The sequence below is a fragment of the Pituophis catenifer genome, unplaced genomic scaffold (genome assembly GCF_029215685.1).
Source record: "Pituophis catenifer annectens isolate HBS135680 unplaced genomic scaffold, rPitCat1.0.hap2 SCAF_3, whole genome shotgun sequence".
Taxonomy (NCBI): Eukaryota; Metazoa; Chordata; class Lepidosauria; order Squamata; family Colubridae; genus Pituophis; species Pituophis catenifer.
Genome location: NW_027256883.1, coordinates 20694037 through 20708397, shown reverse-complemented (window position 1 = coordinate 20708397; position 14361 = coordinate 20694037). Strand labels below are relative to the sequence as shown.

The 14361-nt window shown below is 41.1% G+C and overlaps 1 protein-coding gene across 1 annotated transcript in view; it reads right to left on the bottom strand.

Annotated features, from left to right (window-relative positions):
* CSMD3 (CUB and Sushi multiple domains 3) overlaps positions 1 to 12474 on the bottom strand; it is a 700075-nt gene extending 687601 nt beyond the window's left edge. Inside the window, exon 1 of the mRNA XM_070942050.1 lies at positions 12276 to 12474. Within this exon, the coding sequence (XP_070798151.1) occupies positions 12276 to 12474 (199 nt within the window). The remainder of the gene's footprint in view (positions 1 to 12275) is intronic.
* Between the last annotated feature and the right edge of the window lie 1887 nt (positions 12475 to 14361).

Here is a 14361-nt window from a genome sequence, read left to right as displayed (position 1 = left end):
CAAGAAACAGCCTGAAGACTAGATCCTTGCAATTCTCTGAATATGTCAATTGAACATTTGGGATAATAAGATATTCATTTAAAAACCAACTAAACAAAACAGTGTACTTCTATCAGTGTGCCATTTAAAGAGGAACATTTAATGTCATACCACTTGCAAGTGGTGTATAGTTCTCATGGACAGAAGATTCAGAAATAGACAAGAAAATGAGATAAGCCAAAGAATTTTATGACAGGAAAAGTTTTCTCATGATAAACCTGATTGATAGCATTTTAAAGAAGGACTTATGTGTTCTTCTGTAAAGTAACAAGCAAGTTTCCATTGTATCCTGCTAGACCACAAGTGGACAATTATCCATTTCTGAACCTCCAGAAAATCTCAAAATCTCTGGACCAAAATTCAAACCAGAAAGAAAAAGCTTTTCCAGAAGCAGCCTTTTCCCACTCCACCCCTACTTTTCTAGTGTCATTGCCAGCTAAACAGTTAACATATTTTTTTTTTAAAGAATTGGTGTCTTGGTGAATAAAATTTATCTTACTCTGACCTGGTCCATGAATGTGAAAGTTGGGTTCCCACCATAAACTAAACAAAATCATGGTTAATTTATAGTTAATTTAGTAGTTAAATTTGCAAATCTGGATAATCAGCTTAATACAATAGAACAAGGGTCTTCAAACTTGACAGCTTTAAGACTTGTGGACTTTAAGTCCCAGAATTCCTGAGCTAACATGATTGGAGGAGGAATTCTGAGAGTTGAAGTCCACAAGTCTTAAAGCTGTCAAGTTTGAAGACCCCAGATGAAGGTGCAGATAAGCATAATTAAATATACTGGGCCAATACAGATTTAGAGGGTAAAAGAACTTAAGGCTTTCAATTAAAGAATCAAAGATATGTACAGCTATTTAAGGGAACAGAATCCTTTTTCCTTCTGCACTTAGAAATGTGACATCCAGATTTCAAATTGCCACAAATTCAGTATGAGCTAAAATAATACAGTTCAATTAATTCTATTTTATAGGCAAGTAATGACTAATAGGTATCACTGAAATAACTGAAGATTTGTCCTTGCTTTTCATAATATGTTACAAATGTTATGTTCAACACCATCGGTTGTATGTTTTTCATATGCATGAGATACAAAGGGTGTTCATGAAGAGGATCCAATATGTTTTCTTTCAAATTTTAATATTAACCACAACAAAAATAGATCTCTCTAAATGCCAATTCGCAATTCAAAATACTTTTCCATCAGGCATTAGGATCATTTATTTAAGTTAATTGGTATTGTTAAAAAAAAACCAAAGCAATGTACTAAATAGCACTTAGCACTTAAACTTACATACCACTTCTTATTGCTTTACAACCCTCTCTAAAAAATAGAGACCTATTTTTGCTTACAGAGACAGCATTTCCCCCCCCCATCAATCTAGGTCCTCATTTTACCAACTTTAGAAGGATGGAAAACTGAGTCAACCTTGAGACAGTGAGGATTGAACTGCTGGCATTTGGCAGAATTAGCCTGCATTACTTACCCAAAGATGCTTTTTCAAGAGGCAATTGGACTTCCTTGTTTTTCTTTGAAGACATTTCACTTCTCATCCAAGAAGCTTCTTCAGCTCTGACTGGATGGTGTGGAATGGAAGGATTTATATTCCTTGCAAACAGCTGGTCATTTGCATATAAATCCTTCCATCCAGTCAGAGCTGAAGAAGCTTCTTGGATGAGAAGCAAAACATCTTCAAAGAAAAGCAAGAAAGTCCAGTTGCCTCTTGAAAAAGCACCTTTGGGACAACCATGACCTAGATGACTGAGAATCTCCGTAGACACCTGCAATACTGCTTTCCAACCACTGTGCTACCATGGCTCAGTGAGATGTATATATTTATTTTTATTTAGATGTATAGCCTATGTTGCCTCCAGGATTTCAATGTGGCTTACATTGTGAATGTCTTTCCACTGTATTTCTGTAATCTGGATTGGGCCTGAAGTTATCCAATGAGTTTTATTATTTATTTATTATTTATTTATTAAGGAAATGTATAACTCACTGTCTAACTCACTTTGGTGATTCCTGGTGGTTTACATAAATAAAAGCCTGTTACAAATCCAAATATACACCCAATTCCTTGATGACAAATGACTTAATGGACTCCATATCCATAAGAGCCGAGGTGGCGCAGTGGTTAGAGTGCAGTACTGCACCTACTTCAGCTGACTGCTAGTTCAGCAGATCAGCAGATCAAATCTCACCGGCTCAAGGTTGACTCAGCCTTCCATCCTTCCGAGGTGGGTAAAATGAGGACCCAGATTGTTGGGGGCAATTGCTATTTATTATACTGTCTTTGGTGTAAGCCATCCAGAGTCGTCGGAGAGTGGGCGGTATAGAAATATGACTAATAAAAATAATAAATAATATCAACCTGGAGTCCCCAGCCTGCTGACAATATTTATTTATTAGCTAAGAATGGATTTGAACTTGCATATTCTAATCACAGCACCTGTAGAAGAAGTAATGGCAGAAGTTGGAAACAGAGTTAAAAGAGAGAGCAGCCTAGAATCCCTGCATAGTAACAAGTAAGTGCAGCCCTCCTTGAATTCCATTGACTGTTATCTAACTCCATTCAAGTGCTAACGGTTAGTTGAGAAGATTCTTGTGCATATGCATTTTAGGAATGCATCAGCTAAATTGGACTTTCATGCATGGACCTCCACCTGACAGCTTAATGATGATACCACACCAACTTAGCATTCTATATTGCTTTAATTGCATTTTATAACTATTGATCTTTTGCAGAATTTTGGGATATATGACTGGATTCCAGTATTGTGATGGAATGTGCAACTGAAACAGAAATGGGGGTTGGGGGATATCAGCAATAACACCTCAGATTCTCAGGGAGGAGGCAGTACATTCCAGAGAGAGGCTCAAGGCCAGAGGCTGTACAATCCTGAACTGGATTTTGTAGAGAGGAAAACATTCAAGATAGCATACCCTAAAAGATTATAGTTTTAGTCTGGCAAGATTCTGTCTATTGAGTTAATAAATCTATCTCAGCATCTACTTCTGTCCTACTATCGCAGCACCATTGAGAGTGTCCTGATATATGGCATTCTTGCATGGTATGGGAGCAGCTCTGCAGTGGACATAAAAGCTCTACAGAGAATTACTAAAACTGCCCAGAAACTGCCCATTGGGCTCCAGCTACCAGCCCTGGATGACATCTTTGCATCTTGCTGTTTGAGGAAGTTGCACAATGTTCTCAGAGACTCTTCCCATCCTGCTTACAATCTTTTTGGACTGCTGCCTTCTGGCAGAAGATATAGAACAATTAAAACTCAGACCACACATTTTCTGAATAGCTTTTGTCCCAGAGCTATAATTGCACTCAACAATGAACTAAAGGGCCACTATCAGTGAGCTGTTGGACAGCATTACTTGATGGGGAATTTTTGGTGGGTGGGGGTGTGTCTGGGAATTGTCATGTATGTCAGGATTGTTTTCTGGGTGTTATGTGAATTTCATTGTATGGGTATACTGTGTATATATGTACAATGACAATGAACTTTATATATTAATAAAGATCTGGATCTCAGATGGAGCTCATTGTGTCATTTCTGAGGGTTGAGCCTGACAAGTATAAACAGAAATTGGGACCCAAACTTCATGTTTGAATTTGGTTTTGTTTATGCTGAAAATCATTCTTTTTTTTTTATAGCAATTAGAGACCACCCCTATTATCATTTCCATTGGATTTGAAATATTATTTTACTTAGCTTCATTTTTTTAAAAAAAATTCTCCTTTATCCTGTCTGGCCTGTTTATCTGCTCTGTAAAGCAATCCTTTTTGTCCTCTAATCTAGATGAGGGACAAAACACCCAGATAATTGTGTTTCCTGAGTTTTAAGAGATTATTGTGTCAAAAGGAGCATAGCTGTAATATGGGCCAGTCAGATATGATACTACAACCAATACACTTAAGCTGAATTGATATAGTGCAAGAAATGATCAGTTTTTAAAAGATGTCACTAGGCAAAAAGTAATGCTGCTGCTGAGATACAAACTGTTGGCTAGTTTTTCTTTATTATACTTTCCTTTCCCCCAGATATCTTAAAGAGGGAATGATGATGGTTAAAATTTTCCCGTAATATTCACCACATTCCATTATGATGTCTAATATTTATTTAGGTATCCTCTTTATGTAAAAACAAAGGAAAAACAGTGGGAAGTCTACAAAATCTGATTCCTTTGTTTAATTTATATTGTTTCCATCCAAAAGTTATAAAACACATGAATGCCAGATTAATGCAAAAACAATATGCAATAATTTGAAAAGCACATAGTTTTTGTTTGGAGTAAAGACACTTTGGAAGACTGAGTTAGTTAAGAGCAACCGCATAGCTCTTCTCTTGAAAGAAATTCTTTTATTCTTTGGCAGGCAAGAGTATAGTTTCTGAAATGATACTCTTCGTTTATTTCTCTTTTTATGTTGCCATTCACTTATCTTGCCCTCCTCCTCTTCCTTACTAGTTCTGACATGTCTAATATTCTTTTTAATCCTCCAACACCCACATTGATTGACATTTTGGGGTAACGGTTCTTCTCACTGTTGTGCTGTTGAAATTGTTGAAGCAGTGCAGTCTCGAAGACAATAAAGAGATCCATAAAATATGCATACGCAGATGTCTGTATTTCTGAAGATTGAAATTTCTCCTCCCATGCATGCATAGATAAAATTCTTCAAGTGTCATCTTATGAAATGTGTTAAGCCTTAGATTCTCGGGCTATCCAATAAGGCCAATTGCAAATACAGACTTTGTCACAAGACTATTGAATTTCAGCAGTTAAAAAAAAAAATCATGTTCTAAGTATGATTTGGTATTGCTCCAAACCAGGAATGTCAAACCCGGTGGCCAGATCCAGCCTGCAGGATATTTAGATCTGGCCCGCAGGACCGTCCTGGAAACAATGAAGGAACAGGCCGCAGTGCTTTTGCCAGTGAAAACGAAGCTCAGGAGGGCCGCATGCGGCCTTCCTGAGCTCCATTTTCACTGGCAGAGGGTTGCAGGAGGCCGTGGCAGTCAAAAATGGAGCTTGGGAGCCAGTTTTTGCTGGCAGGGTGTTTGGGCCACCACAGGCACTCTGACACAAGTGATGTCGAGTTGGCCACGCCCACCCCAGCCCCCGAGGTCAAACACAACTCTGATGCAGCGCTGAATGAAATCAAGTTTGACACCCCTGCTCCAAACCATATGTCATGAAGTTAATGGATGAAGATTAAGATTGAGATAATCTATAGTCATAATTCACCTGAAGGAAACATTTATAATCGTCTTCCCTACTTCTGGTTTTCAAAACCAAGTTTGTGAAACTGAGTGAATGTATCTTATACCTTCTTATCTGCAGCAATCTTTTACAAAGAACCCTGAAAACCAGTTCTTGCTAACATATTTTAGATAACTAATATTATTTGCCTAGAACTACTATTTCTGAATTTAGAAAAAAAGTAGAGATCATATACAAATCATATATGTTCTTTTTATTTAGGAAGAACCATTTTCTTGGGGCGGGGGGAGAGAGATATGTCCACCATCTTACATGGTGGAGTACAATATATTCAACTGGTATAAATTTTGCAAAAGTAATACATGAGATAAAATATTGGCCCAACTAAGGTGTTGTTTCCATGTAAAGAAACATCAAAGTTCCCTTCAGAAAACATAACTTATTCATCAGTAGATGTCAAGTAAAATTAAATAGACCTTTCTTTTCACCTAATTCTTCCACAACATTGCATAATTCATACAAACCACAAGGTTAACTGGCAGGAATCTCAAATCACAAAGTACCAATCAAATAAAAACCTCACGATAAAATTCCATCTCAGTCCTCTAGAGCCGTGTTTTTCAACCTTAACAACCTTAAGATGTGTGGAATTCAATTTCCAGAACCAGCACGCTTTCTTCTGACCAGCATGCAGGCTGGACAATTCTGGGATTTGAAGTCCACACATCTTAAATTTGAAAAACCCTACTGTGGTATCCTTAACACCAATATGCCAGTGGGCAATTCTCTTGGCACGTGCAAAATCCTTGTCCTTCTTCGTTACGTTTTTCATGTATTGATCTTAGGTTATCGTATCAACTATTTTCAAACAATGCTGGCACTAGCTTGATTATCTATTGCCCATTTTTCTTGGGAACATTTTCGTAAGGTTGTCGAAACCTCTATGACTCTCCATGTTCTTGCATTTCACTTTCACTCACCTCTATTTCTCATCCACCTATCTGTTGTCCCTTTTCTGCCCTTCCTCTCTGTTTTCCTCTAGCTTTTCTTTTTCTTCATCTATCCTTCATCTTTCATCCTGATTCTTGATGAATGTATCTTTTATTTTATGTACACTGAGAGCATATACACCAAGACAAATTCCTTGTGTGTCAAATCACATTTGGCCAATAAAAAATTCTATTCTATTCTATTCTATTCTATTCTATTCTATTCTATTCTATTCTATTCTATTCTATTCTATTCTTTACAATGATTTCTAAGTCATTGAAAAGTATCAGGAAAGTATCACTCCATTTTCTTACTAGCTGCAGCATCTCCAGTGGTGGGTTGCTCCTGATTCTGTCCGGTTCTACAGAACTGGTAGTAAAAGCAGTGGGAGGCTCCGCCCACATGCCCAGAAATCATAATTGATGATCTGCGGATGCGCAGTAGATTCTCCACATGTGGTCCCATTGTGAACCAGTAGTAAAGGTAACTAGAAGCCACCCCTGAGAATTTCCCAATGACCATGCTGGCTGTTGCTGGCTGTTGATTGTATTCACTTACCTTTGCTACCGGTTCACTGCATGCATGCACAGAGCGTCAAAAACGGTATGTGATGACATCCAGGTGGGTGGGCGGAGCCTCCCGCAGCCGCCGCTACCGGTTCATCCAAAACCGGATAGAACTGGCTGACTGCCACCACTGTTGCTTACCTATTTTTATAGAGTGGTCCTGCTTCATCAGACACAAATCTTTTAGTATTGCCCCTTATTTACCATGTTTAATTCTAGAAATCCAGTATTTCTTTTACTTGTATTATTTTAGAATACAAATTTCCCCTGGAAACCCCATAAGCTCATCTCTGATTGTATATTGTATATGGCAAACATTAAGGTTGGACTGGAAATTTCAATCAATTAGGATTCATATATGGAAACAAGCATATTTAGATTAGCAATTGAATGAGAATTTTGGCATTTTTCAGGAAGAAACTGGATGCAAAAACTCCACCATTCATTTTAGAATTTTAGAACTAGAAGATGTCTCGGATATAATCCTCATAAATAGGAATCTTCTACTATATCATTCCTTAAAAATGGTAACCTTGTAGTCTGTTTAAATTCATTCAAGCAAGAAAAGCCCACACAGCAGCCTATTTCTAGTAATAGCTCAAGCAATTAGAAAATAAATCTTAATATTTGGCTGACAAGTCTTCTCAAGATTCCTACCCACTGTTTACAGTCCTGCCTTCTTCAGCAACATTTTGTCTGCCACAGCCCTTCATATATTCAAAGGCTGTGATTATATCCTCTTTCAATCTTTTCTGCTCTGAGAAAAACTGATTTAATCTAGTTAAATTGGTTTAATAGTGATTTGCTATATACAGGAGATAATAACAGTTTGAGATATAGATCGGTTTATAGTATCAGTGAATAAGACAACATCAATAGTGAGACAATATAACTAACCCTATTAGATGCTTAAACATTTCTATTCAAATATCCTAGTAGATTTAATGCTTTCTTGGAAACAGTGATTATTTATTACACTTATATGCAGGCCTTTCTGCTTAGATAGACATCCAAGGAGACTTACACAAAATATAAAACTTGATAGTGAAATAAATTGTAATTCAAATCTAAAATCAATAACAATTAAAGGGATGGTGAGCGATGCATTTGTCTTTTTCCTAAATATTGGGAGTTGTTGTTTAGTTATTAAGTCATTTCTGACTCTTCACAATTCCATAGACCACAGCATGCCAGGTGCCCCTATTCTCCACTGTTTCCCAGAGTCTGCTTCTCAAACCCATACCCACTCCATCAATGACTCTATCTAACCATTTATTCCTCTGCCGTCCCCTTCTCCTTTTTGCCTTCAATCTTTCCCAACATCAGTCTTTTCCAATGTGCCCTCTCTTCTCATTTGGTTGCCAAAGTATTTGAGCTTCAACTTCAGTATCTGTCCTTCCAAAGAAGAGTCAGTGTAGATTTCTTTTAGAATTGACAGATACTGGGAGAGTGAAGGCTAAATTGACTTCACTGGGAGAACATTCTTTAACTTGTGACCCAAGAAGAAGGCCTTCTCTCACATGCTGGATAGTGGGGCTGGCAGTGGGGACATCTTCAGAAGTTTAACTTGCAGCCTTTATTTCTAATCTCCTTATATAAATGTTCCACAATGTTTCTTGGGCCTATGAATGCCAACTCTCCTAGCAACAGAATAAACCCAGTTTGTTTCCCAGAAATGGGGCAGGAAAAAAAAAATCTCCTCTGCCTGAAAGAGTGGCCTTCAAACCTATTTCAGGTAGGATGGGGAGAAAAGTTATACAAATGGAACCTTAATTTCAATATAAATAAGGCATGCATTTGAAACAATGCAATCCCTGGTGTTTTTCTTCTCAATGGCTTCATTTTCTATTATCAATCTACTTATTAGAAGTTACTTCAACCTTGAAGGCCAGTTGTGCCTATCTCCTTGCCTATGTCTAGCTTGTCGAGAGAGGTTTGACATACCTTTACACACTCTCTCCTCCATTAAAATCTGGCACTGTCCCCAGACTTATTCATTTTTAATCCATTTTTCATTGTGAAGCCATCATATACTCTTAAAGTAAGTCTAAATCATATTGTAGTTCCAAGTATCTTTATGAGGAAAGAAATCACACTGAACTAGGTGGCATCTCATTTGCACAAACTTCATATTGTGCTATTTTTTTCCCCCTTACTAGTATTAGTAGTGATGGCACTGTGCTCTTTTCCTATGGCTTGAGCCATTGCTTCTAGTTCCCCTACCCCCTGGAAGTGCTAAGTAAGTATTCATTTCCAACTCTCTGGGCCATCTTTTGATTCCTAGCACCAATTTCCTTCAGCTTTCATTACTTTCTTGATTTTATAAAATTTCATTTAAATCTATTTCCTAAATTTTAGTTAAGGTGGTACAACCTCATGAAAGGCTCTTCCTATCTTAGCTGTAGTCTAGTGTTTCATATCACAATTTCTCATTTACTTTATTTCTACGACTTATTACTACAAGTACAAATAGAAAGTGAATTAACTCCAGTATGAGAGGGAAAAAACTCATTTTGTTTGAAGTAATCTAAAGTGGTACTGGATTTGTGATGGTCTTTTCAAACACACAAACCATTTGTGATCCACCAAGGATCATGCATGCATTTTTTTTAAAAAAAAATCCCTTATTTTTTTGTTCCCATTGAACCAGTTCAGTATTAATTGGCTTTTTTCCGTCCCACTTTTCAAGATATTGCAATCCTGGTCCAACAAGTGCTGAGCAACCCATCTCTGATGCAAATGCAGATGAAGTATTTATACATCTTAGAGATTTTGGAAAAATTGTCTGATTCTTTAATTATTGTAGCACGTCTCCTCCATGTAAACCTTGTTTCACTTTTCTAGTCTGTTGGTGTCTCCCTTCTTCCCCGCATCAATATAGGGGTGTGTGTGTGTGTGTGTGTGTGTGTGTGTGTGTGTGTGTTTTATTCAAAGACCTCACGTGGGTAAAATGTAGCCATATTCAAACCAGCAAGTCACACACTGGGAATTCAGATGGGAGCAGGATGGTGGATGTTTATTAATGAGCAGTGCTATTTCCTAATCTGATCAACACACCTATCTGGTTCTCTCCTTCTCCCTTTCTCTTTTTCTCTCTTTTCTCCCCCACATACTCCACTAACAGCTCTTTCTGACTCTCAACAAACGGTGTTTCAATCTCTTAGCTGAATCATTTCTCTGAAGAAATTAGGCAAAAGGACGGTGAAGGAGCAGATTGCGTCAATGCCACAAACCAGGACCAGCTTTCTGTAATTAGAAGGTGCATTAAAATTCCAGGCATGTCCTTTTCTAAGCCAGGACTGGAGGGGGTGGGGGGAAAAATGAGGTAAATCCCTTCCTCTCCCCCCTCCGCCCCCACCAACACCAGGAGCCCTAACCAACCCTGAATGATCCTGCTCCATCCTTTCCTTCACCCCTCCCGCCATGCAAATGGGGACTGAACCAGCTGCGAAGCAAGACAATCAAGTGTTTCATTAAAAAAAGACCCAGTTCAGTATCGGCTGGGCAGGGAGGAGAAGAAGAGAAAATGCAACCTCCTTTCAAAAGAACAGCCAAAGCATCCAGTGGGAAAGAAGGAATCCAAACTCTAGATTTCTTCAAACTCCTGGGAGGTTCATCTTGATCCCTTTTGCTACCAGACTCGTAGGAGAGATTGGATGCCAAGGTTGAGATAGATAGATAGATGATAGATAGATAGATAGATAGATAGATAGATAGATAGATAGATAGATGATAGATAGATAGATAGATAGATAGATAGATAGATAGAAGATAAATGGAGATAGATGGAGATAGATAGATGATGGATAGATAGATAGATAGATGATAGATGATAGATTGATAGAAGATAAATGGAGATAGATGGAGATAGATAGATGATAGATAGATAGATAGATAGATAGATAGATAGATAGATAGATAGATATTCTGCAAGCATGATTTCTTAAAAAGAGACTGTCTCTTCTTCCAGCCATGTTTATCTCTTTTCCTGAGATCTCCCAAATTCAGTATTTCTGGAAAGTCTTCAGATTCAGTCAGATTTATGAAAGGCCATCGTCCCCATACTTGGCCAAAAATGCTCTGATCTCCAAACCTTCCCAAGTGCCTCCTGCTGCCCACCTCTCTTCTTGAGAGATCTTTTTTTTTCAGGGGGGGGGGCAGATAAAATTAGCAGGATTGTGGCCATCCCTGGCTGATCAGGTCTACAGAAATGCTTAATTAAACAACCACCACCACCACAACAACAAAAGAAAGACTCAGTCGACCCACTACCACACACTCTGATATCCAACCTACAACCCAGGCTGGTGAAAACCTTTTGTGAGTCTCACTCCCCCCAGCCTTCCTAACTTACAAAGAGGGGAAGCTGGTTGGCATTAAAACAACAATAAGGAGAAACTCCTTCAAGGAAAATGAACAGCATCTGCCAGCCCTTGCCTCCACCAAGGTCTACTTGTGTGTCTAAACAAAAATATTGTGTGTGTATGTGTGTTCACGTAGATAGGTAGATAGATAGATAGATAGATAGATAATTGATAATTGATAGATAGATGATATATAGATAGATTATTGATAATTGATTGATAGATAGATAGATGATAGATCGATAGATAATTGATAGATAATTGATAGATAGATAGATGATTGGTAGATTGATAGATGATAGATAGATAGATAGATAGATAGATAGATAGATAGATAGATAGATAGATAAGAGTTTTGCCTTGCTTTTTAGCCTCACTTTCTAAGTAGCTACCTCAGGGTTGACTGTGGGGGAGACGGGGGGGGGGGGTGGAGAGAGAGAATGAAAGATGATGACTCCTCTGGCCCTAATTTTGTCGGAATATCCACTTGTTTCAGTGGCACGCAGGACCCAGCTCACGTCTCCGGTCGAGCGTCCTGCAAGAATATTTATTCGGCACAAATTTCAGTCACTGCATTGAACGGGCAGCCTTGGCAAGCAAACGGCATTTCCTATCGCAGTTGAGGGAGCCTGGATTCCCTCTCGCCTCCCTCACCCCCCCACACACCCCGCTCTCTCTCTCGCTCTCTCGCTCTCCCTTTCTTTTTATGGGAAGAAAAGAAAAGAAAAGAAACCTCAATCCCATCTCCCTCTCTCTCTCCCTCCCTCGCTCGCTCCCTCTCCACACTCCCTCTTTCCCCAGTGACCGCTGATTTGGCCAAGCACATCGGATTCCGGATTCGCGGAATAAAACGAGGTTCGGCGGCAGAAACGAGGGAAAAACCTTGAGAAAGGACAACGCGGCGTCCTCACACCTCGGGCAAAAGCCCGAATCTCCGGCCACCATCCCTACCAGCCTCCTTGGCGTTCACTTGCAATCCTTTTATTTTTTTTCTCCCTCTCTCTCTCTCCCCTCCGGCTTCTCCTGGAGAGGGGAGGGGGGTTGTCACATCCCTTTGCCCCGCGCCCTTACCTTTCACAGAGGAGAGCATCCAGAAAAAGACGAGGTTCCCCAAGGTAAATCCACTTTTAATCCCCATGATTTTGCTCAAGATTTTGCACAAGTCCGGGCGGCCGCATTTCCCACATCCCCTTTGCCCCAGATCTGCGGCGACGGCGTCGGCTTTCCTTGGCCAGGTGGTCTCTTTGCAGTAGTAGGAAATCCTTTGCATCTTTTCCTCCTCCGAGCGGGCGAACGAGCGGAGCGAACGAGCTTCCCCCCACGCCGTCACCCTCAATAGGAAGGAACTGCTGGCTTGCTGGCTGGCTGGCTGGCTGGCTTGCTTGCTCGCCTGCCTTCGCCGTTGCCCCACCACCCCTTCTTCTTCCTCCTCTTCCTCTTCCTCCTCCTCCTCCTCCTCTCCTCCTTGCTCGCTTCGGTCCAAGGCGCAGTGGAGGAGTTCGCGCGGAGCGGCGTGTGTGTGTGTGTGTGTATGTGTGTGTATTGATGGTGCGCGGTCACAGCTCCAAGTGAACGGCGTTTCTGGGATACCACAGCAACCTTGACGAGGAGGACTCAACCATCTCTCCGGCGGGGGCAGCGAGGCTCTCGGCTCAAGCAAGCCGACTCTGCCGCCAGCCAGCCCGAGGCTGCCTCGAACGCCTTGCCACTAGCTTCCCCGTTCTCTCGAGAGGAATGAGGCTGGAGTGGAAAGGGGGTGGGGGCGGGAGGGGGGGGGGCGGTTGTTTCCAGAAGAACCGAATCCAAACGGTATATTTTAAAAGAATCACGAAACTAGCCGCGGAAAGCAAATCTCAGGAGCGGAGCGCTTCGAAATTGACCAGACGCGGCTTGAAATTGACCAGACGCGGCTTGAAATTGACAAGCTTCTCTCTCTCTTTTTCTCTTTCTCTTTCTCTCTCTCTCTCTCTCTCCCCGCTTGCTGGGGACTCTGGAGCAAACGCAGCTTCTTCTCTTTTCGTTCCCCTTTCCTTATTCTTTCACCGCTTCTTTTTAGGAAATCTTGGCTTGGGGGTGGGTGGGTGTTCCTGGTGGTGGGCTTTCTAGTGGGATGAGTTATTATTGTTCTTTTTTCTTATTAATATTTTTGGGAGAAGGTTAGAAAAAAAGCTAACCTTCCAGTAGGGAAAAATAAAATAAAATAAAATAAAAATAAAATAAAATAAAAACCCTTAATACCCTAAATCGGATGCCCGCGGGATAGGATTCATCACCATCTTCAAGAAACAGCCGAGAACCCGTTGAAGCAGACGTGTCTCCATGTCCGCAGGCGGACGGTAAAAAGGAAGAGAGGACGCAGCTGCGCTGGAGCCTGGAACGATCGCTCAGCGCACCATATACATGCGCGGAGGAGGGCAGCCGGACCCAAGAACACCTGCGCTGGTGGGCACCTTGTTCTCACACCCCCCCCGCGCCCCCATTCACGGCTCCATGGGTTGCCCTCGGACTTGCATGGTCTTGGATAACGACGGTAGTGCGGTTAAGGTTAATTCTAATACCAGCAATCAAAGGAGGATGGGGGTGGGAACTAGCACGTCTGGTGGAACTGGCGTCGATTTGGGCGTCCACCCCAAAAGCAATAAAGACGCCTTCCCTTCCCGAGTCTTTTCCTTCCCCATCAAAGGTCTTTTCTGGCTTCCTCTCCTGGCCCCCCCCCACTCCACCCAGTTTTTAATTTCCCCCCCTTCCCTCTCCTAGAGATTAAGAGCCCAACCGTGGATCTTAAATTGCTCGAAAGGAAAGGGTGGGGGGAAAAAAAGAAGAAGCCCAGAGCGGTGTGTGTGTGTTGGGGGCCGGGGGTTGGGATAAGGGGAGAGAAAGAGAGACAGAAGAAGAGCTTTTGGCAACTCAGGCGCGGAGAGGCGTGGGGGGGGGGCGGCGGGGGGCGGGGAAGAAGAGAGATGCCCTGTTGGAACTGCAAAGAGGCGCGCTGGACCGATCCGAAAGGGTTAAGATTGGGCAAGGAAAGAGCTTTTGCGCCATCTACCGCACGCCAAAGGAGTGCCGGTTTCTTTTTGACATCTGTAAAGGGAGGGGATAGGCCCCCCGCCTAAAGAGAAAGCCGCTTTTTGGCTTCTGTCATCATCATCATCATCAT